The sequence below is a fragment of the Typopeltis vanoorti genome, chromosome 7 (genome assembly GCF_054136105.1).
Source record: "Typopeltis vanoorti isolate ZY-2024b chromosome 7, IOZ_Tvanoo_1.0, whole genome shotgun sequence".
In the NCBI taxonomy this organism is placed as follows: domain Eukaryota; kingdom Metazoa; phylum Arthropoda; class Arachnida; order Uropygi; family Thelyphonidae; genus Typopeltis; species Typopeltis vanoorti.
In genome coordinates, this window is record NC_143555.1 from 154,547,792 (window position 1) to 154,574,033 (window position 26,242).

General features: G+C 35.7%; 1 protein-coding gene across 3 annotated transcripts in view; it reads left to right on the forward strand.

Moving 5' to 3' along the window:
• LOC150105228 (serine/threonine-protein kinase/endoribonuclease IRE1-like) overlaps window positions 1-26,242 on the forward strand; it is a 543,187-nt gene that overhangs the window by 107,067 nt on the left and 409,878 nt on the right. For all 3 annotated transcript variants that reach the window (XM_090396205.1, XM_090396206.1, XM_090396207.1), the window contains one exon: window positions 6,903-6,964. In XM_090396205.1, coding sequence (XP_090252331.1) covers window positions 6,903-6,964 — 62 coding nt within the window. The remainder of the gene's footprint in view (window positions 1-6,902; window positions 6,965-26,242) is intronic.

Here is a 26,242-nt window from a genome sequence, read left to right on the forward strand (position 1 = left end):
CCTCATCCTTATGTACACGGTATTCCTTACACACCAACCTTTTCTTATGAATTTCATGCATAATAAGATTACACATCCATTTCACTCCTACTGTATTTATTCTTCAAACTCTTGGGACATATTCTAATATCACATTATTTCAGTATTGTTTAAATGCTTCCCATACACTGTCAGTATTTTTTCCATCTAGCAACCCGATTGTTTCAAAACCAAATAAGAAACTCAAAGATTGGAATCAAAGAGTTTCATGCCGAATATAGTAAACTATAAAGGTATCGGCAAATACTAGCGTAAGCTAATGCATGTAGGGCAACTCGTAGCAAAGGTGAGTAAAGCTCTGATCACTATTCTTAGTATTTCCCATAATGTAAAACACATCTCCTAGGAGATATATGATGTTATACATTATGGTGGGAGGTCACTCCCTAGACTGGTTTTGACCTTTATTGAGGTCTCATCAGTGAGTAGGTAGACCAAATTAATACCATAATGTATAACATCATACATCTCCTAGTAGATGTGTTTTACATTATGGGAAATACTAAGAATAGTGATCAGAGCTTTACCCACCTTTGCTACGAGTTGCCCTAGTTTGTACTACGTGCTTTAGCTTACACTAGTATTCGCTGATACTTTTATAGTTTACTATAATCGGCATGAAACTCTTTGATTCCGATCTTTGAGTTTCTTATTCGGTTTTGAAACAATGTGGGATTTCATATCCCCTTAATTTAAATAATGTTACATCTCCGAAGTGAAGCCTATTGGCTCTTTATATTTAAGTAATCTAGCAACCGTTACCAATCCGTTGAACTCATATGCTCCTCACTTGGTCATAATTTCATGCTTTGTAGTTCAGCATGTAATCTTTTCTGAGTGGAACATTCATAAACTTGGTCACTTCTCGAGTGAGTACTGCATGATCACTGTCACCAATTGGAGGAAGAATAGTTTTATCTTAACAAAATCACACTCTGACACTATAATTAAATCTAACACTCTTTGATATTTTCTTTCTGTCACATGATGCTTGAGGAAGTTGTCCTGCAGCAGCTTATTAAATTCATTTTCATTCATTCTTCTCTTGAGATTCTACTGCTACCCAATCAATATTTGGATAATTAAAGTTTCCCATTATGGTTACTCTTTTTTTTGTGCTCATCTTTTCTATTTGGCAATGCATTTCTTCATCACTAGCAACTGATACATTTGTTCTTCATGTCATTAGATACGATGGGTACTCGTATCTCACATTCCTGACAGAATAAAGATTACAGTCATGCTACTACAATTCCTTATATCAAAGCACCTTGCATATAAGGAAAAAAAGTCAGAACTTTAAAGAAATAATTGTTGCACTGCTTTCAAACCTCATATGATGTTCTGTATTCACTCTCCTAAGGATTAATTCTCTCCCCTCTTTGTTCCATGTGGGTGTAAAAGGTTCCTTGCTCATTCAACTTATTGTATTATGGACAAACTGAAAGAGCAAGTAATATCCATCTTAAAGAACAAGAAATATATATCATATACTGTGTAGCAAATAGTGTGTTAATGACAGCAATGGGTTTTATCATGGAAATGCTGATGAGGAGAGAATGATTCAACTTTGTGTTCATCCAGTTCGTACCATCAAATGTGTGCAAAGATGTCTATATGTATAAGGCAATAGAGAAGAATAGAAATCTGCAAATTGTCCAACTGTGTCATGCAGACAAGAGTATACAAAAGAACATGCAGGTAGATTATTATGTCTGTATACGAATCCTTGGAGTAGCAGAGCTTGTTGCCATGGTCAATATGTTGGAACCTCAGATTGTAGGCATTAGTGAGAGCTAGCTATCAGAATCAGGCATACTACCTGGTATTGAGTGTAAATGGTACAGTATTATTAGGAAAGATAGAGAGGAGGGAGCGTGCTGCTAATGATATCATACTTGAATCCAGTTAGAGTTGAGACCTATGATTGTAGTACTACTACTTCTACTAACAGTATTTCATGTGGCAGTGAGTTTGAAGCCATCTGGTGTGAGGTGAAATCTAACAAGAATACAATTTGAATTACATAGTGGGATGTTGTCTATCAGGTCTGCAACAATGGATATTTTGTTAAATTTTTTTTGGCATTATAGTCATTGGATAGGAAAGTATAGCAAATAAAGGAGAATTCAGATGTGAGGATAATCTGGTTGGAACAGACAGTGGTGGATCTATTCAGAAGGGTTTTAATGACATGATATTCTTGGAGGGATGATAGGAAAGTTGATGTGTTACAGATCTGCCATCATGTTCTGGATGCTATATTGGTTGCAGATAAGTCCTCCAGATTTTTAGAATTATTAATCCATCATTCTAAATGCCTTGTTAATTGTTTACCCTAGCCCTCTGGTGGAAAAAAAAAAAAAAAAAATATATTTTTTTTTTTAACCATAGGTCAGGCTAGGGTAAATGATTAACAAAGCATTTAGATTTATCTTACTTTTGTGTAGTGTCATATAGCTTGTGTCCTACATATGTATGTTTTCCTGATGATGACCTCGATAGAGAGTTCTAAACGTTGAGTGTTATTTTCTTAATTATAAGTAATGTAATTACTCCAACACATGTTTTGTCTCCATAAGTTTTTCACTGTGAATACTGACCACCATGTAACCTTAAAAGAAAGAAAATTTGAGAAATGGCTAAGAAGGATTGTGGAAAGAAACTTGATGAAGAACAAGCTAGATTCAGGCTAGATAGAGGTTGTCAAGATCAGATTTCACTTTGATAGTTGAGAAATCATGGGTGCCAAGAGGAAAGCTCTTCAAAGCACTACTTTTATATGGTGAATAAGACATGATATCAAGAATATTTCATCGATACAAAATTAATAACGGAAAAAAAACTCACGTACAAAGATTATTTTATAGTATAATTTTCGCCTGTGTGTCACAGGCATCTTCAGTACATATTAAGCTCAAATTAAACAATAACTGACAATTCCAAAAAGCAACACCTAAGTAGCTGGTGTAAGATAACTGAAAAGATCAATAAATTTCCTTAAAAAAAAAAATTAAAAAAAAATCAATACAATAAAAAGTTAGGAAAGATTAGCTGATTTGTAAAGTACTATCTCCCATAAAGGGGATAGACGTAAGCCGTCAGATCTGTTTAAGTTAGGAGAATGAAGTAGAGTTTCACATATTTCTTTAGAAAGGTGTTCCATAAGGAACTGACTTTTGTGAAGAACTCTCATCTTTCTCCAATGAACTCTATGTCTAGTGAAGATGGCATGTTCTGCAAGTCCAGACTTTTCAGGTTTAAAGTATTCAATATAAGATTGGTGTTCTTCTAGCCGAATAGAGGCAGATCTTCTCATTCGGACAAACGGGAAGATCTGCCTCTATTCGGCTAGAAGAACACCAATCTTATATTGAATACTTTAAACCTGAAAAGTCTGGACTTGCAGAACATGCCATCTTCACTAGACATAGAGTTCATTGGAGAAAGATGAGAGTTCTTCACAAAAGTCAGTTCCTTATGGAACGCCTTTCTAAAGAAACATGTGAAACTCTACTTCATTCTCCTAACTTAAACAGATCTGACGGCTTACGTCTATCCCCTTTATGGGAGATAGTACTTTACAAATCAGCTAATCTTTCCTAACTTTTTATTGTATTAATTTTTTTTTTTTTTTAGGAAATTTATTGACCTTTTTAGTTATCTTACACCAGCTACTTAGGTGGCGCTTTTTAGAATTGTCAGTTATTGTTTAATTTGAGCTTAATATGTACTGAAGATGCCTGTGACACACAGGCGAAAATTATACTATTAAATAATCTTTGTGCGTGAGTTTTTTTTCCGTTATTAATTTTGTATCGACATGTCTACTCACGGTATACCTCTTTTAAAACTTAAGAATACTTCATCTTTGAGGTGTAGGTCAGAAGTTAGAATTGAAGGAGGTACAGAAGAATGGTTTGGTTTGATGTTAAATCAGGTGTGGGACAAGGATGTACATTATCTCCTGTTTAACAATTTTAACTCTGTTATGCATTATCCATATGGATCGCATTATAGAGGAAAATGGTAGTAAACCTGATGACAAAATTGGAGTTGTTAATCTCAGCTCATTACTTTATGCAGATGATGTTATATTTCTACATAAATACAGTACAGGTCTGCCAGATTCCTTGATTAAATTGAATAACTGTTGTAATAAAATTGCTATGAAAATCAGCAATAAAAAGGACAAAGATATCGAAAATAAGCAGAAACATTGAAAACATCAACTTCCTCCTGAATGGAGAACCTATAGAACAAGTAAGTCATTTCTGCTATTTAGGCACAATTTTTAGTGAAAGTGTCAAATGAAATATGGAAGTTGACAACAGAATTAGCAAAGCTGCTGTGGTAGGAAGTCAACTGATTAAATTTACATGGAATAAGAGAAAAAAATTAGTCAAAACCCTAAAATATACAAGACACTGTTCAAACCAATTTTAACTTGTGGATATGGAAACTGGGTTAGAAATAAACACTTGATCACAGATATGAGAGGTCTGAGCAAGATGAAGGGAGTGAATAGATGATGGCATCAATGGCAATATCATATTAAAAATGAGGATATTATGAAAGCAGTTGACATTGTTAGCATTTATGAATGTGTTAGCAGAGATAATCTCAGATGGTACAATCTCTTAAGCAGAATGGAAGAGGAAAGATTAGTGAAATATGTTCTTTGTCAGGCTGGCAGGAAAAAGACCCAGAGGAAGATGAACATCTAGCTGGATTTATATGGTAAAAAGTGTCTTAAAAAACAGAAATATAAGATCTGATAATGTTGTAGTCTTGACTAATAACAGATTAATTTGGAAGAAAATTGTCAATCAGAAATTAGTAATGATGTAACTTTTCGTGTAGTTCTATCATAATATCCTGTTCACACCTTGAGTGAGTGCATATGGCAGGAATTTGATGGTGATGAGTTATGGGGGAAGGGGATCATATTTTTAAAAGTTAGTGTCAAAAGGGGCGATTTTCATGTGAAGAGCAATGATAAAACTAACCATGATATTTTGCATTATGGATTCGAATTAGGTTGAATTTTTAATATATACAATGAAGTAGACCTTACTGGACATATTTCATCTGAAGATGAACATATTAATATTAACCTGAAGATGAATCTTCTTATTACTTTGATTGTAATAAGATTTGTTGATATGTATGAGGTGCGGTTATTAAATAACAAGACTGGTTGCAAAAATATGGTTTATTATTACAATTGTACAACTTAATTGTTATCCCCATCAACATGCTCCCATCCTCCATCTATACACCATTTCATACGAATTTTCAATTGTTGGAAGCAGATCTGCAAGTCATCAGGTGTCATCTGTTTCAGTAGTGCTGCCATTTTCTCCTTGACCTCATCCAATGACTGAAAATGGGTGCCCTTTAATGCGGATTTCAACTTTGAAAAAAGGTAAAAGTTGCATGGAGCTAAGTCTGGCGAGTAAGGTGGATGGTCCAACACTGGGATCTTCTTATCAGCCAGATACTGCTTTACAGACAGTGCACTGTGGGCTGGAGTGTTGTCCTGATGGAGAATCCATGCATTGTTCTTCCACAGGTCGGGTCTCTTCTTCCTCACTCATTCTCTCTGCTTGGCCAGAACTTCAAGGTAATAATGTTGGTTAACTGTCTGACCCTCTGGTACCCATTCAACCATTATCATGCCACTGATATAAAAAAAACAATCAGCATTGCCTTCAGTTTTGACTTGCTCATTCTTGCTTTTTTCATTCTTGGTGACATGGGAGTTTTCCAGTGCATCAATTGTCTCTTTGTTTCTGAATCGTACTTGAAAATTCATGTCTCATGACATGTGATGATATCTTCCTGTAAGTCTGACTCCGCTGTCAGCCATTCCATGATATCAATGCAGATTTGTTTCCAGATATCTTTCTGCTCCTGAGACAAGTTTTTGGGAACCATTTTGGTGCAGTCTTTGTTCATGTTCAGTTGCTCATGCAAAATTTGTTGTACAGTCTCCTTATTAATGTGCACGTCTGCTATCATCTGAATGTTTAATTGGCGATCGTTGCAGACAATTGCGTTAATTTTTCGCAACGTTTTGTGACAGGGCAACCCTATTGTTCGTTCTTCAACGTTTTCTCATCCTTCAGCAAAGCGTTTGTGCCATTCAAACATTCAGGCATGTGACATTACATTATCACTTACACCTCCTACAACAGTCTCAAACACTTGGTCAGTGATTTCTTCAATTTCACAAGGAATTTGAGATTAATGCGCTGCTCGAGGTTAACGATAGACATTATTCCAGCAAAGCAACTTCACACGTTTCTTTTATAACTGCCTACAGACTAACTACAAGTGACAGCGAACAATGCTTATCTCAACTGCTTCTAGAACTTTCAAGGTCATTCACGGTGCAAGCGCATCCCACTGCTATGAGTACATTATTCACAGTGCACCTTGTCTCGTTATTTAATAACCACACCTCATATAGATGCCATGGATGTCCACTAAGCTTATTTATTTGTGATCATTCAGTAATATAATTCATTCATCATAATTATAATAGCGTAACGAAAATTTGTCAAGATATCTTACAGTATATGGCACTTAGTCAATTACTCTAGTTTTTAATTAATATAATTACTAACTTGAATTACGTATTGCAATATTCAGCAATGAATTATTTAATTTTGGTCATTACATTGTGGATAGTGTTTTGCTCTTCTATTTATTATAGTTTTCTTTATAATCACATTTATCTTATTACTTTATTGCAGGTACACATTTTTTCCATTTTTATTAGAAAATATTGAAACTGTTCTTCAGTTTATTATATAAAAACATGACTGAAATTTTCATTTTTGTTTTTTTAATAACAGATGGAATGTCACATATTTTGATTACTCTGCTCATGTTTCACCTGATATTCGTGAGGAATATGGTATGTGGAACATTTTTTTTTTTTTTTGATATATTTATGTTCCATAAATGAAAGTAATGAAATCATATTGTTTTTGTCTGTCATCATAATAAAGTATGGAGACAACCATCATGTTAGGGTTATGCTCAATTTTGTATAAACCAAAATAATTACCAATAGTTCAACCTTCATATGAAGGTCATAATCTGGAGTGTGTGTGTGTGTGTGTGTGTATACACACACATACACACAAAGAGAAAGGCCATCTTACAGCACACACACACACACAGTATACTAAACTAATACTCATTTGGTCAACTGTTGACAATGCTGGCTTGACTTCTGGTGGGAAGGGGAGAAAAATCATCGTCAAATTCCTGCCATGCACCCTCAAGGGGTGTACATATGATACACCTCTTGAGGGTATCATAGTACTACATGAAAAATTTACATCATTACTAACCTCTTATGTACAATTTTCCTCCAATTCAGTCTGTTACCAACATTATCAGATCTTATATTTCTGTCTTCTAAGGCACTTTTTACCGTATCAGTCCGCATGTATCTTGGTCTTCCTCTGGGTTTTTTTCCTGCTGTTAGATCGTACTTCTTCCTTGTATTCGATCCGCCATCTTGTTTTAACTTAGTTTTTAAACAAGTAATTAGTTGCTGGTTGATTACTAATTTTAATATAGAGAAATTTATATTTTTAGACTGCACCACTCTATATCTAGATTAGTCTATTGGAATATAGTGGAACCAACCAATAACTAATTTTTTTGTAGTAACTTTATTTCTTATACAGGCCAAGTTTATCTCTTAATTTTAAAGCTCCCGCTAGGTCCGATAATTTTATGAACGGTGCAATAAACAAGATTCAGGCAAACACAAATTTAAAATCAATAAAACAAAACATTTAATTCAGGGTTATATAATATACACTTAAGCTCAACTCCGACAAGAAAATAATATAAATATCTTAGTATACAACATCTTATAGATTCAATCTATGATCATTCTGCTGTCAAACTTACAGCTTTCACAACATTGAATTAAATTCTAATAGAGTTCAATATCACAAAATCTCTTAATAACAATTTTTACTATTATCACATAGTCAGCAAAGTTTCAATACATTAATGGTGGCAACAATTGCTTCACAAGTATACATCTTCATACTTCTTACTCCGGCTGATTTCAGCAAAAAACGTTATAGTTAATGCGGGGAATAACAGGAGGAATCACACATATATTTCTGAACTGAAGTAACACATAAATGGACAGTTCTTACTGGGTAAATCCTTTGCTCCTCAATTTCACTATGGGCACGCTAAATAACTGTATTTATTTCGCACACTATGGCAGCACTAAATAGAAAAAATCTTCTCAATGATAACTGAACTTTTTATGGTTGCACTTTACATGTATGGACGTATTTGGATAAAGGAAAATGCTCATTCCTTCCTTAACACTATTTGATTAATTTGCACTCTGTTAAAATTTCATTCATGAAATTTTAACAGAGTGCGAACTGGAACACACAGTAATTCTTTAACTTCTAGAATTATTCTCAGTTGCCTAATACTTTCCCGGTAATTTAATAGCTTAATTACAGCACTAAGGTTCTAGTTACAGCAATCCTTTGCATTCCTTTTCTGCTACTCCGTATTTTCCTAGTCTGCCTGTGCTATACTAAAATGCTCTCTTATCCCTGAGTGGTCTGTCCTGATAAAGAAAAGAGCCCCATTTTTCTCTGCTCTTAGCTTATATACTTCCCTTCTATTTTCCCACCAAAAATGTTTCTCATGCTCTGTTTATGTCAATTCCTTCTCTCCGTTCAATACAATATCTTGCCATTCACGCACGCCACAGCTATTTCTCGCCCGTCTCCATAGTAACAAACAAAATAAAATAAAAACAGAAGTATTGCAATGAAAATAGGCAGAATCATTGAAAATGTCAACTGTGTTGTGAATGGAGAACCGGTGGAACAAGTAAAACATTTCAGCTACTTAGGCACAATTTTTACTGAAGATGGTAAACTACATATAGAAATAGACAACAGAATCAGCAAAGCTGGTATGGTGGGAAGTCAATTGAATAAATTCATATGGAATAAGAAAGAAATTAGTCGGAACACTAAATTAGCTGTATACAAGACTGTGTTCAAACCACTTTTAACTTATGGATCTGAAAGCTGGGTCAGAAGTAAAACACTTGACCAAAGACTAGAGACCGCAGATATGAGAGTCCTGAGAAAGATTAGAGGCGTGAACAGATGGCATCAATGGCAATATCATATTAAAAATGAGGATATTAGGAAAGAACTGGACATTGTCAGCATCCAGGAATGCATTAGCAGAGCTAATCTCAGATGGTATAGTCACTTAAATAGAATGGGAGAGGAAAGATTAGCAAAACAAGTGTTCTCTGCCAGGTTGGCAGGAAAACGACCCAGAGGAAGACCAAGATATAGGTGGATTGATACGGTACAAAGTGCCTTAGACGATAGAAATATAAGATCTGATAATGTTGGAGTCTTGACAAGTAACAGACTGATTTGGAGGAAAATTGTAGATAGGAAGTTAGTAATGATGTAATTTTTTCATGTAGTACTGTCATATCCTGTACACCCCTTGAGGGTACATGGCAGGAATTTGATGATGATGAAGTATTGCATAACATTATGCCTTTACACACTGGTAATAATAAATAAAAACTAAAATATTATATTTCACATAAGGCATATTAAGCTTATATATACAGTTTTTTATAATGTTAAATCAGAAATAAACAAAATAAACAGAGTGATATTTCAATAAAGAGTTCTATTATTGTCAACACATATTTTAAATTAATTAATAAAACAATAAATAAACTCAAGGCAATTACATTAATAATAATTTATAACAAGAGATTTACATAAAATAATATTTACAAGTATAGCCTTTGGAATGGTGGATTATGTTGGATTCTGAAAGGAATATTAATAATTTAAATTTTATTATTATTATTATTATCATCACGGGCAACTCCAGGGAGTCATTAGACTCATCGAGGGAGGCCCAAAATCATTTTCTATTCAAAAACTATTCCACATTCATACAGTATCTATCATACCTCGCCTTAAACTCATTCACTGTCACAGCATCCACCACAGACTCAGGGAGCGCATTCCACTCATTCACTACGCTAAAAGTAAAGAACCCAGCTCTAACACCTTTACTAACCACAATTTTGCCCAGTTTCCATGGATGTCCCCTAGTCCTCCCACAACCAGCCCTGTTCTCAAAAATATCTTCTGAATTAATTTTATAGAAACCCTTCAGTAATTTGAATGTCTCAATCATATCTCCCCTCCTCCGCCTATCAACCAATTTTTGCAACCCACAAATCTTCAACCTGTTCTCATACGGTTCATTCCACAGACCTGCTATCATCTTGGTCACTCGCCTCTGGATCCTCTCCACCTCCTCCCCATCAAGAAGAAACCTAGGTGAACAAATCTGAGCACAGTAGTCGAGATGAGGTCTTATCAAGGCTCGATACAGAGGAACAATAACCTGCTTGTCTCTGCTTGTCAACGTATTCTTCAGCAACCAAGTGATTTGATGAGCTGATTTGGCCACTTTTGCAATTTGTCCCCTAAATTTCAATTCCTTATCCACCAACACTCCTAAATCTCGTGCCTCATCAATTTCCTGGTGCACGGTTCCACCAATGCAGTAAACTGCCTCCAATCTTTTCACCCCAAAATGCATAACCTTACATTTTGCCACATTAAATTGACATCCATTCTCCCTAGCCCAGACCTCCAATCTATCCAAATCATCCTGCAAAATTTTGACGTCATCTGCATTCACTATTGCCCTACCCAACTTCGCATCATCCTCAAACAAATGAACTGTTCCTCTCAGATCCTTTCCTATATCATTTATGAACAAATTAAACAGCAGTGGTCCAAGAACAGATCCTTGTGGTACACCACTAGTCACAGGCCGTCTTGTGGACTCTACTCCTGAGTAAACCACTCTCTGATATCTCTCCGTCAACCACCCTCCTATCCATCTCACCAACCCTATGTCCATTCCCATATGCTGCAATTTACTGATTAGAATTCCATGTGGTATCCTGTCAAAGGCCTTAGCAAGGTCCAGCAGAATCACTGTAAACCCATTACCCTTATCCAGTTCAGCCGTCACTGTGTTATAATACGTGAGCAAGTTACTGAGGCATGACCTACCCTTCACAAAACCATGCTGTCCCTGATACAGTATCCCATTTTCTTCTATCCAATCTTGTATTTTCCTCTTGACTATTTTCTCTAAGACCTTGATAATGATTCCTGTTATGCTGATTGGCCGGTAATTTTCAACAGCAGCCTTGGAACCACCTTTGTGCAGTGGAACTATTTTCCCCTCTTTCCACCCCCTTGGGACTGACCCAGTCCTGAGGCTCAAATTAAACAAAATGGTCAAGGGCACTGACAATTCTTTGGCCGCTTCACGTACGACACGAGCTGGTATACCATCCAATCCCACAGATGTATTGACATTGAGGTTCTGTAATAGACTAGTTACCTCTACCTCATTCATCACAATTCCAGTATAAGCTGTTGGTTCTTCCATTTCCGCAAAGTCACCACCTGGATGATATACTCTTGCAAAGTGCTCGCTCAGTAATTCCACAACATCGACTGATTCAGTTACCTCCCTACCCTCAGCATTTTTTAAGATCATTCTACCATGAGCATTTTTCCTTTTACTTGCAACATATTGAAAAAACTGTTTGGGATTCTCTTTAGCCTGCATGGCCAATTTCCTTTCGTAATCTGCTTTTGCTTTTCTTACCACCCTTGTTACCATCCTGGCCTGAGCTTTATACTGTTCATGCACCTGATGGTCACCCTTCTCCTTAAATTCCCTCCACAATTGTTTCTTTTTTTGCAGATTTCTCTTCATTCTGAATCCAACACTGCCAACCTGGCAGAGAACACTTGTTTTGCTAATCTTTCCTCTCCAATTCTGCTTAAGTGACCACACCACCTGAGATTAGCTCTGCTAATACATTCCTGGATGCTGACAATATCAAATTCTTTCCTAATATTTTCGTTTTTAATATGATATTGCCATTGATGCCATCTGTTCATGCCCTTCTAATCTTTCTCAGGACTCTCATATCTGCGGTCTCTAGTCTTTGGTCAAGTGTTTTACTTCTAACCCAGCTTCCACACCAGCTTTGTTGATTCTGTTGTCTATTTCCATATTTAATTTAGCATCTTGACTAAAAATCATGCCTAAGTAGCTGAAATGTTTTACTTGTTCTATAGGTTCTCCATTCACAATACATTGATATTTTCAATGATTCTGCCTATTTTCATTGACTTTGTCTTGTTATTGCTGACCTTCTTACCATATCTATCATCATCATCATCATCAAATTCCTGCTATGTACCTTCAAGGGGTGTACAGGATATGACAGTACTACATGAAAAAATTACATCATTACTAACTTCCTATCTACAATTTTCCTCCAAATCAGTCTGTTACTTGTCAAGACTCCAACATTATCAGATCTTATATTTCTATCGTCTAAGGCACTTTGTACCGTATCAATCCACCAATATCTTAGTCTTCCTCTGGGTCGTTTTCCTGCCAACCTGGCAGAGAACACTTGTTTTGCTAATCTTTCCTCTCCCATTCTATTTAAGTGACCATACCACCTGAGATTAGCTCCGCTAATGCATTCCTGGATGCTGACAATGTCAAGTTCTTTCCTAATATCCTCATTTTTAATATGATATTGCCATTGATGCCATCTGTTCATGCCTCTAATCTTTCTCAGGACTCTCATATCTGCAGTCTCTAGTCTTTGGTCAAGTGTTTTACTTCTGACCCAGCTCTTAGATCCATAAGTTAAAACTGGTTTGAACACTGTCTTGTATACAGCTAATTTAGTGTTCCGACTAATTTCTCTCTTATTCCATATGAATTTATTCAATTGACTTCCCACCATACAAGTGTTGCTGATTCTGTTGTCTATTTCTATATTTAATTTACCATCTTCAGTAAAAATTGTGCCTAAGTAGCTGAAATGTTTTACTTGTTCCACAGGTTCTCCATTCACAACACAGTTGACATTTTCAATGATTCTGCCTATATTCATTGTCTTTGTCTTTTTATTGCTGACCTTCATACCATATCTATTACAACAGCTATTCAATTTAGTCAGAGAATCTTGCAGACTTGTAGCGGATTTATTTAGAAGTATAACATCATCCGCATAAAGCAAAGAGCTGACATTAACATCTCCAATTTTGATATCAGGTTTAATACCACTTTCCTTCATAATGTGATCCATATAGATAATGAATAACAGAGGAGATAATGTACATCCTTGTCTCACACCAGATTTAACATTAAACCATCTTCCTGTACTTCCTTCAATTCTAACTGCTGACTTACAACTCAAATAAAGACTAAGTATTGCTTGATATAATGCCCCATTGACACCATATAACTGCAGCGTATTGAATAGCTTCTCTCTTGGCACCTTGTCATATGCCTTTTCCAAATCGACAAAACTTAAATACAGATCTTTGTTATATTCCCATGCTTTCTCGACTATTTGTCTTAAAGTGAAGATCTGATCCTGACAGCCTCTATTTGGCCTGAATCCAGCTTGTTCTTCACCAAGCTTTTCTTCCACAATTCTTCTCAACCGTTTCTCAAGTATACTGGCATAGATCTTGCCAGGAACACTTAGTAGGGAAATACCTCTGTAATTCTCACAATCAGTTTTATTTCCATTTTTATATATGGGTACTATGAGAGCTCTACTCCAATCATCGGGAATTCATCCCTCTGTCCAGGCTTTCTGAACTATGCAGTGCAGCCACTGTAAGACTTTTATACCACCATACTTCAGCATTTCTGGTCGAATATCATCTACTCCTGCTGCCTTTCCACATTTCAAGCCTTTGATGGCTTTTTCTTCTTCAAGTATGGATATGTATTCCTGACTGCATGCCTGGTCAGTGTTTTTTATCACTGTGCTGTCATCACTGCTTGTTTCATTTAGCAGTGTTTCAAAGTAATTACTCCATACTTCAAGGATTTCTTTTTCTCCTGTTTTCATGTCACCTTTATCATCTCTAACTCCTTTTACAGCACTCTTTCCTCCATTCCTAAGCTTCTTCAACAAACTCCAGAATATTTTGCCACCTTCTTGATATTTATTTTCTATATTCTTGCCAAAGTCCTCCCATGACTTTTGTTTAGCTAGTTTTACACACTGTTTAGCTTTCTTACATTTGTCTCTGTATTCTGTAAGAGTAAAAGCTGACTTATTTGCCAGAAACTTTTGATACGCTTTCTTCTTTTCCTTCACTGCCTCTTTAACTTCCTGTGTCCACCAGGAAGTTCTGATTTTTTTATCCTTGCACACAACCTCACCACATGCCTCTCTGGCAGAATCAATCAATGTTTTCTTCAGAGTTTGCCACTGTATCAAGGTTTGATTCCTGTTCTCAAACTCTTTCATTTTCTTTTCAATAATCTTTCTGTATTTTAGTCTACAGTTCACATCTGAGAGCTGCTCAACTTTTATTCGCTTTAAAACTTTCTTACATGTTATTCTTTTCAATATGAAATTCAATTTTATCCTGATCAAGCTAAATAGTGATCACTTCCAATTTCAAATCCTCTGTACACTCTGGTGTCCTGCACCAGGGAGAAGACATCACTATCAACAATAACATAGTCAATGACACTTTTCTTATTCCTAGCCTCTTCTCTCCATGTGAATTTGTGCACATTTGTATGTTGGAACATGGTGTTAGTAATAACCAGTCCATGTCCTGAGCAGAAATCCAACAGATATTTGCCATTATTATTAGCTTTGCTCTTTTCTCCAAATTTTCCCAAAATATTTTTGTATGTCTCACAATCATTTCCTACTCTGCTATTTAGATCCCCAACAAGGACCAACTTTTCCTTTTTCATTGTGTCAGTTGCTTTTTCTAGAGCGTCAAAAAATTCCTCCACTTCTACCTTAGTAGAACCTTCTGTGGGACCATAGGCACAAATAAGTCTCATTGTCCAGTTCCCCATTCTCATATTTGCCCACATTACTCTACTTGAGACTGACTGCCATTCAAGAAGATTAGCCTCGTATTTTGTGTTGAATACTATGGCTACTCCTTCTTTTCCTTGATTTTCATTGCCTGAATATAACATTTTGTATTTATTGCTTAGAAAGATCTCACCAGTTTTGGTCTTTTTTGTTTCAGTCACCCCTATTATGTCGATCTGGTACTTATCTAATTCCTCAGCTAGCTCCATTTCTTTGCCATTCAGGCTTCTTACGTTGATAGTACTGATCCTTAACTCTGGTGATATTGAGTTGGTGTTTGTTTTTAGATTTGTTCCAGTAGCTGACTTCGCTGTTTGCCATGATTCCCTGGTGAAAACAACAGGGGCCTTGTTTAATTGGTCGACGCCCCAGCTGGCATGAAATTTTGTCATATCGTACCATCATTTTATATTTTGGTTTAACCAATAAGAATACAATTTGGTCGGCTAAATCCCAAATTGCCAGCCCATCCTCGTTCGTTCAGTAGCAAAGTAGATACCCAACAGGGTGCACCACGAGAAGGTGAGGATTGGACATTAGGTCAGAAGCCCTGGTTGGTTCTCCGCATTCCTTTAAAGGCTATGTGGAGGTCTCCTCTCAGTTATACAGCTTTGACCCTTAAGCACCCCTGCCATATCTATTAGAACAGTTATTCAATTTGGTCAGGGTATCTTGCAGACTTGTAGCGGATTTATTTAGAAGTATAATATCATCCTCATAAAGCAAAAAACTGACATTAACATCTCCAATTTTGATATCAGGTTTATTACCGCTATCCTTCATAATGTTATCCGAAGAGATAATGAATAACAAAGGGGATAATGTACATTCTTGTCTGACACCAGATTTAACATTAAACCATCTTCATGTACTTCCTTCAATTCTAACTAATGACTTACAATTCAAATAAAGACCAAGTATTGCTTGATATAATGCCCTATTGACATCATATAACTTTTGCTTATATTCCGCCAGCATTTTGAATAGCTTCTGTCTTCTTCTCAAGGTCTTGGTACCTTGTCATATGCCTTTTCCAGATCTATAAAACTAAAGTCAGATCTTTGTTATATTCCCAAGATTTCTCACCTATTGTCGTAAAGTGAAAATCTGATCCTGACAGCCTCTATTTGGCATCTGAATCCAGCTTGTTCTTCACCAAGCTTTTCTTCCACAATCCTTGTCAACAGTTTCTCAAATATGCTTGTGTAAATCTTACCAGGAACACTCAATAGAGAAATACCTCTATAATTCTCACATTCATTTTTATTTCCCTTTTTATATATGGATACTATGAGATTTCTACTCCAATCATCTGGAATTCAGCCCTCTGTCCAGGCCTTCTGAACTATGCAGTTCAGCCACTGTAAGACTTTTATACCTCCATACTTGAGCATTTCTGGTCGAATATCATCTACTCCTGCTGTCTTTCCACATTTTAGGACTTTGATGACTTTTTCTACTTCAAGTATGGATATGTATTTCTGATTGCATGTCTGTTGAGTTTTTTTTCCCACTATGCTATCACTGCTTGTTTCATTTAGCGATTTTTCGAAGTGATTGCTCTATACTTCAAGGATATCTTTTTCTCCAGTTTTCATGTCACATTTATCATCTCTAATTCCTTTTAAGCACTATTTCCTCCATTTCTAACTTCTTCAACAACCTCCAGAAAGTTTGCCACCTTCTTGATATTTATTTTCTATATTCTTGCTGAAGTCCTTCTATGACTTTTATTTAGCTAGTTTTACACAGTGTTTAGCATTCTTGCATTTGTCTCTGTATTCTCTAAGAGCGCAAGCTGACTTATTTGCCAGGAACTTTTGATATGCTTTCTTCTTTAACTTCCTGTGCCCACCATGGAGTTCTAATTTTTCTATCCTTGCAGACAACTTCACCACATGCCTCTCTAGCTGAATCAATCAGGGCTTTCTTCAAGGCTTGCCACTGAATCTCCAAAGTTTGATTCCTGTTCTCAAATTCTTTCATTTTTTCTTCAATAATCTTTGTGTATTTAAGTCTACAGCTCACATCTGAGAGGCTGCTCAACTTTTATTCGCTTTAAAACTTTCTTACATGTTATTCTTTTCAATATGAAATTCAATTTTATCCTGCTCAAGACTAAATAGTGATCACTTCCCATTTCAAATCCTCTGTACACTCTGGTGTCCTGCACCAGGGAGAAAATATCACTATCAACAATAACATAGTCAATGAGACTTTTCTTATTTTTTTTTTACTCCTTTCTTAGCCTCTTCTCTCCATGTGAATTCGTGCACATTTTTATGTTGGAACATGGTGTTAGTAATAACCAGTCCATGTCCTGAGCAGAAATCCAACAGATATTTGTCATTATTATTAGCTTTGCTCTTTTCTCCAAATTTTCCCAAAATATTTTAGTATGTCTCACAATCATTTTCTGCTCTGGTATTTAGATCCACAACAAGGACCAATTTTTCCTTTTTCATTGAGTCAGTTGCTTTTTCTAAAGCCTAAAAAAATTCCTCCACTTCTATCTTAGTAGAACCTTCTGTGGGATCATAGGCACAAATAAGTCTCATTTTCCAGTTCCCCATTCTCATATTTGCCCACATTACTCTACTTGAGACTGCCTGCCATTCAAGAAGATTAGCCTCGTATTTTGTGTTGAATACTATGGCTACTCCTTCTTTTCCTTGATTGTCATTGCCCGAATATAACATTTTGTATTTATTGCTCAGAAAAATTACCAGTTTTTGTCTTTTTTGTTTCAGTCACCCCTATTATGTCGATCTGGTACTTATCTAATTCCTCAGCTAGCTCTATTTCTTTGCCATTCAGGCTTGTTATGTTGATAGTACCGATCTTTAACTCTGGTGATGTTGAGTTGGGGTGTGTTTTCAGATTTGTTCCAGTAGATTACTTTTCGCTGTTTGCCCTGGTTCCCTGGCAAAAACAATGGAGGCCTTGGTTAACCGGGCGACGCCCCAGCCGGCATGAAATTTTGTCATGTTGTACCCTCATTTTTTTTTCGGTTTAGCCAATAAGAATACAACTTGGTCAGTTAAATACCAAATTGCCAGCCCATCCTCGTTCGTTCAGTATCCAAGTAGATACCCAACAGGGTGCACCACGGGAAGGTGAGGATTTTACATTAGGTCAAAAGCCCTGGTCGGTTCTCTGCATTACTTTAAAGGCTATGTGGAGGTCTCCTCTCACCCCTTCTCTGATACATTGTATTTTAATAATAAGCTGATACATCTTTTCACTACTTGTATATATAGGAAATATATGATTTCTACATTATTTAGTCGTTGAATCCAGCTAAACATAGAACTCAAATTGCTGCTATGCAAGATGCTGATCAGGCAAGTTGTGAAGTATGGATCACCCATGTTGTGAAGCCACACAACAAATTCAAATGTTAGCAAACTACAGACAATCCAAAAGAAATGTTTATGAATGATGTTTAACACACCATGGTTCATAGGAAACCAGCTTCACAGAGAAGCCGATATCCCCTCTTAAATTTTTCTCTATGTTATTGATATACAAATTAAAGAATAGTGTCCCTAGTACCGAACCCTGAGGTACTCGACTAGACACCAGACTCCACTCTACCATCTATTATATAGTGAAACCTGTGGAGTATTCATAACTAAAAATTCACACGTATACCACAGTAATTAAATTTTAATAATAAGATACTTAAGACAGAATATCTACATAAGACATCATCAGTATAGTTATTACAAACAATACTAAGAATTACATTCAAAGGAACAGTTAGTGCACATGATTACATTGGAATCCCTTTATGCATACAGTAGCATGTTTTAGGATCCCCCCCCCCCCCCCCCCCCAAAAAAAAAATGGACAAACAGGAAGATCTATAAGTAAATGCATCTCTGAACATCAAGACTACATCCATCTTTTCAAACCGCACAAATCTGGCCTTGCACAAATGGAGTTGAAAACCCTAACCATAGGATCCAATGGAAAAACACCAAGCTACTACATAGATCCTTATGTAAACATGAGTGTTTATGTAAAGAAAGTGCTGAAGCCCTCACAGACTCAATCTGAATCATAATGACTGTCTCACTATCCCAAAAGTCTGAGAAATTATTATGTTCAATTATATAAAATTAATTTATCAGATATTTTAATTACAGTTGAATTTTTTTTGGGGGGTGATGGGGAGGATCCTAAAACACGTTACTATACACATAGATGGATTCCATTTACCAGAAATTCAAAAGAACAGTTAGTGCATGCCCATTAACTGTTCTTTTGAATATAATTCCTTGTGTTGTTTGTAATAATTGTACTGATAATGTCTTAAAATTACTTAAGTCGAAATATCTACATATTATTAAAATTTAATTACTGTGGCATACATGTGAATTTTTAGTTATGAATACTTCACAGGTTTCACTATATAATAAAGTCTTATTCCTTCACGGGGAACCAACAACACAGAACAGCAACTCACTAGGAAAACTTCAATTGAAACAGGGTAAACTACGTGCCAGAATCTCACTTTTAAAAAAGTGCAGATGCAATAAACTCATTCTCACATTCACTAAATTAAAGGATGTTATCAAATTGTCAGGTTCTCATAAAATTTATCAAAAAAACTAGTCATTCCTTGCTGCTTAATCAGTTAAGAGTTTCAAAACATGAATTGGCAATAAATATTATAAAAATTCCGGCCTTGTTGGCCTAGTAGTTACATATCCGCTCACCAGCCGAAAGGCTGCGGGTTCAAATCCTGCCGTGGGCATGGATGTTTGTGATTGTCTGTGAAATTACTAGTGGTGGGCGGTAGATGGCATTGGTTTAGTTTGCAGTTCGTTGGTGGAGACAGAGAGCTGTAGAGTAGGTGCCCTCCCTCGATGAGTCTATGGACTCCCTGGAGGTGTCATGTAATAATAATAAAAAAATAACAGAATTGGAAGCTGATCTGTCAGATACGTTAAATCAAGACCTGCTGCAATTGTTTATTAATATTTCAGAAAATGCGGGCATTAAAGCATTTGAAACAAGCAGTATAAATCTCCATTAAAATACCTAACATTGTTAGAATGATCTAAGAAAAATATAACCAAATTACTGGCTGACAAATGGGTTGTAAACTTATCTGGCCATCCGTTAATGGAAGATGAAATGAATGTATTAGCACAAGTCATAAGTTTGCCATTTCACCTAAATGTATTCTTTATCTAGATTTGATGCACAACATTGAAAGGAACACCACCCATCTGTCTAACATCGAGGCCAATAAACTACGTTTCGAAATAGCCAAAAGTAATGTATGATGCCAAACTTTCAGACTTGAATATTCCACATTCAGAAATTAAAAGCCCTGAACTCTTTAAAACAAAAGAAAAACCTACTTATCACCAAAGCCGACAAGGGGAATACCATTGTCGTCTTAGATACCAATTCATATGACTGGAAAATGGATCTATTGCTTCAAGATCGAAATAATGTACACCCAACTAGATTATGATTCTACAAAAAGACATCTCAAGAAACTCAATAAGTTACTGAATGAAACAACATCCATAGATCAGGAAACCATCAAAAGACTCTGAGCATACCATGCTAGGCCTCCTAGAATATATGGTTCACCTAAACTACACAGAAACAACAGTCCACTTAGACCTATTGTGGATTTTATAAGCAGCCTGACTTATAAAATATTAAGATTTTTGTCTAACCTTCTCCGTCCTCTCTTATACCACTCAACTTCATCAATTAAAAATCCACAGAATTTCACACAAAAATAGGACATTCAACTATCAGAAACAGACATGCTAATAAGCTTTGATATTGTCTCCCTCTTCACTAATATTCCTCACAAGGAATATTAGCGAAGAGAGAGAATTTTTAAGAAACTCAAAAATTTCCATCAGATTTTGTGTGAAATTATTCAAATTTGCTGATACTTCACATGGAAAGACAAAATTTATAAACAAGAGGAAGTAACAGTAGTGGGCTCCCTTAGCACCTAACTTAGCCACCCTTTTTCTGGAACACCTAGTAAAATCAAATATATGGCTACTATATGCGGATTTGCAGTGTGGAATCACTCCGAACAAGAACTCTACTTATTTCTAGATAAAATCAACAACTTTCTTCCTCACATCAAATTCACACTAAACAGAATTGGCTCAAGGCAATCTCCTTTCTTTATATATACATCCAACAAAAACAGGATGGTTCCATTTCCACTTCTGTCGACCAACTTTTTAAACCAACTTTTTCAGGTCGTTACATCCACAATTTATTGGCTCACCATCCATCTCAAAAATATGGCATCATAAAATCTTTGGTATCCAGAGCACACAAATTTTGTTCCTCTGAAGAATCTTTAAAGCAAGAATTGGAAATTATTAAAGATGCAGTCCTATTAAATGGATACAATCCAAAAACAACTCAAAAAAATCAACAGCCATTTCCCTACATATTAACCCAGACAAGAAGAAGCACATCTGTCAAAAATTATGAAGAAATATAAACTTGCCACTACCTATAAACCAATCAACCAGATCCACAATTTGATACCTTCTCCAAAAGACAAACTCACCTATGATGCTACCTAGCATATATGAAGCTCCATGTTCTTGTAGGATGTCTTACTACAGACAAACAGGAAGATCTATAAGTAAATGCATCTCTGAACATCAAGACCACATCCATCTTACCAAACTATACAAATCTGGTCTTGCACAACATGTAGTTGTAAACCCTAACCATAGGGTCCAATGGAAAAACACCAAGCTGCTACATAGATTCTTATATAAACATGAGCATTTATATAAAGTGCTGAAGCATTACATCACAGACCTAATCTGAACCATAATGACTGTCTCACTATCCCAAAAGTCTGGGAAATTATTATCCTCAATTGTATAAAATAAATTTATCAGATATATTTTAATTTAATTTTAATTACAGATGTTTTTTTTGGCCTAAAACATGCTGCTGTATGCATAGAGGGATTCCAATGTAAGCATATGCACTGACTGTTCCTTTGAATATAATTCCTAGTATTGTTTGTAGTCTGCACGGTTAGCCTAGTGGCTGTGCGCTTTGCAACCATATGGCTGGGGAAGGAGTGTCCTAGGTTCGATTCCCGTTGGAGATGTGAGGAGCTGAAGGATCTTCCTCAGCCATAGCCAAGTTAGCTGGTCTTGGGCGTGGACAGTAGGGTTTTTTTCCCAGTGTATTTTGGGGTTTTTCATCCTGCAAAGCAGGCAAACCGGCCTTGAGAACTCAACACTATGGACATAGGATACACCGGGAGACGTAGGACTGATCACCTTATCCTGTGAATGGTTTGAGGTCCGATGATTAATAAACCCTCAACACTGCAAGGTAAAAGAGAGTAAAAGGAAGATGAGATGAGTTTGTAATAATTGTACTGATGACATCTTAAGATGCTTAAGATGAAATATCTACATATTATTAAAATTTAATTCTAGCCTAAAGAGATCATCTGCGTTACAATATGATCATGAAATTATTGAACAGATTGACTTAGAGCACCTATCTATCGAAATAAGCAAAGAGCCATTCTTTTCCACTATTCTACCAAAAAACACAATGATAAACTTAGATCTCCTCGAACCTTGTTCAAAAAAGGATTCACAGCAAGAAAATAAAAGAAAAGGACTTGACAGTCTACATCACTTAAACAGTCCAAACCATGTCATTGCCTACACGGATGGATCATCTGGTGAAGCACTCAACCAAGGAATTTTTCTAACTCTACCTGGAGGCGAGGAAATGCAAATCAAAACCACAGCTGGTATAATAGCTTCAAACTTCACTTACTTCACTTGTGAATTAATAGCCGTACAAACAGCTCTCAAATTCTATCTCTCAAATCCAGTAATAAACATTACAGAAGGAATACATCTACAGTGACTCAATCTGCACTTGAGGCATTAAAAAATGGAAAAAAAAATCTCACACAGGAAATTCATGAACTACTAACTACCTTAAATTTGAAAAATAAGAACTGCACACTGCAATGGATACCAGCCCATGTAAATATTGAAGGCAATGAAAGAGCAGATAGACAGACTAGCCAAAGCTAGATACTTACCTCAAAAATTACACCCACTATCACTAACTGATGCTGATGCTGTCACCAAAATATTGGTAAAGGAAAATATCAAGAAGAAGAATGAAATCACTGAAATTAATGAAAATAGAGAAATAACCACAATCATCACCAGACTAAGGACGGAACATTTTAAACATGAAAATTCAGCCAGACAGTAGTAGCAGCTATGAAACATGCAAAACTGTCCAGGAGTTGAACTAACACCTGTCCATATTTATTCTTGTCCAGCAATTGCTGCTTCTATACAGAAAATTGACAATAACCCTAGAGAAGAGCTCTACTCCATTAATGTTCAACAGACTGCCAAAGCAGTTCTACAAATCCACGGTCATATCTAGAAGCTCTTCAACGGACTCGATAACAACATTAAAATTTAATTACTATGGTATACGTGTGAATTTTTAGTTATTTCACTCTACCATATACTACTCTCTGTTATCTGTCCTTTAGCCATCCCCCTATCCATACTTCTAGCCTCATATTCTTTCCCATCCTCTTCAGTTTTTGTAATAGTTTCCCATGTGGTATTCTCTCAAATGCCTTGACAAAGTCGAGTAGTATCATGGTGTAGCCATTACCTTTATTCACTTCTGCGGTCACTTTATTATAAAATGTGAACAAGGTACTAAGACAGGACCTACCTGTTTTTTAAAACCTGCAGCCAAAAGCCCAAAATGGGTGAGTCAAAGGCTCAGTTATATTCCTGGCCCATTACCATAAAAGTCTACCACCTAGCAGTAGACTAAAACAAATATCTCAGGACAAACATGAAAAAAAAAAAAAAAAAACATACCAAACAAGTATTTATTTTTCTTTATTTTGTTTTCTTTTTTTAAGGAGAAGGAATGAAAATACATCTAAAAAGAAGATGGAAAAAACGCAGACTGGAAAGTCCCAAAAAATTGTGAAATTAAATTTGTTTTGTAGAAAAAAACAACTTCAAAATTATATCAGTATTAATGATACTGTGGATGTTTATTACATTCCTTTTGTATATTTTTCTATAAGTAAAATGTGCTCTCATTGTCAAGTTTTTTAATGAAAAATTTAAATGCTTATCAAAATCTTAAAAATAAATAGATAAATAAATAAAGAGAATGGCAGGCAACATGCGTACATACACACTCAGTAAAGCTTAACTTCTAAATATACATAGTCTTTTCTTCTTCAAGTGTTATCCCCTAGAAGGAGGTTGGCAACCATGTCATGCAACTTTTTTGCTGCTCTGGAATATTTATGGTAATTCAAGCCAATTTAGTCCTTACTGTCTTCAAACCACATTCTCCTGGGCTTACCTCTCCCTCTTTTTCCCATCCAGTTTCCCTTCTAATATTAATTTCTGAATGGCTTCTTGTCTAGTGAGATGTCCAAAATATTTAAGTTTTCGTTCTTTAATAATTTTTCTTTAATGTTCTTTTCATTTTTGTTTTTTTTTAAAACACCTTCATTTTTTACTTTCTCTGTCCATGATATTTTCAACATTCTTCTGATGTTGAAAATCTTTTCCACATTTCGAAAGCTTCTAATTTTTTCTTTGCTTCTTTATTTAGAGTCCAAGTTTCACTGTTGTAGAGAAGGCTTGACCAGATATAGCATTTTATTAATCTTTTTCTTGTGTTTATGTTAATGTTTCTGGATGTTAGAACAGTTTCATATCAATAAAGGCTTTTCTTGCTATCTCTATTCTTTTTATTTCTTTAAAGGAATTTCCTCCGTCTGTAAACATTTGTCCCAAATATATAAAAGACTGAACCTGTTCAATTTTCTTTTGGTTAACAGTTATGTTTAGTTTATTATTTATTGGTTCTTTTGATATAATCATGCACTTTGTTTTATTTAGGTTAATAATTAGTCCCATGTCTAAGCTTCTATTGTAAATTTCTGTTACTAAGTTTTGAAGATCATTTTCAGATTATTCAGCTATAAGTACTGTGTCATCTGCATACCTGAAGTTGTTGAAGTTCCTATCCCCGACTTTTACACTCTTCAGTTCTGCAATATCTTTAAAAACTTGCTCACTATATATGTTATACAGTAAGGGTGATAAGACACATCCTTTTCTTACCCCTTTTTTGATTTCAAAGTTGTCAGAATATGCATTTTTATATCTTATTAAGGCCATTTGATTCCAGTATCAGGCAATGACAATCAAGGAAAAGGAGTAGCCATAGTATTCAACACAAAATATGAGGCTAATCTTCTTGAATGGCAGGCTGTCTCAAGTAGAGTGATGTGGGCAAATATGAGAATGGGGAACTGGACAATGAGACTTATTTGTGCCTATGGTCCCACAGAAGGTTCTACTAAGGTAGAAGTGGAGGAATTTTTTGAGGCTTTAGAAAAAGCAACTGACACAATGAAAAAGGAAAAGTTGGTCCTTGTTGGTGATCTAAATAGCAGAGTAGGAAATGATTGTCAGACATACAAAAATATTTTTGGAAAATTTGGAGAAAAGAGCAAAGCTAATAATAATGGCAAATGTCTGTTAGATTTATGCTCAGGACATGGACTGGTTATTACTAACACCGTGTTCCAACATAAAAATGTGCACAAATTCACATGGAGAGAAGAAGCAAGGAATAAGAAAAGTCTCATTGACTATGTTATTGTTGATAGTGATGTTTTCTCCCTGGTGCAGGACACCAGAGTGTACAGAGGATTTGAAATTGGAAGTGATCACCATTTAATCTTTAGCAGGATAAAATTGAATTTCATATTGAAAAGAAGAACATGTAAGAAAGTTTTAAAGCGAATAAAAGTTGAGAAGCAATCAGATGTGAACTATAGACTGAAATACACAAATATTATTCAAGAAAATTGAAGAGGTTGAGAACAGGAACCAAACCTTGGGGATTCAGTGGCAAGACCTGAAGAACACTGATTGATTCAGCCAGAGAGGTATGTGATGGTTGTCTATAAGGATAGAAAAATCAGAACTCCCGTGGTGGACACAGGAAGTTAAAGAGACAGTGAAGGAAAAGAAGACAGCATATCAAAAGTTACTGGCAAATTAGTCAGCTTGTGCTCTTAGAGAATACAGAGACAAATGT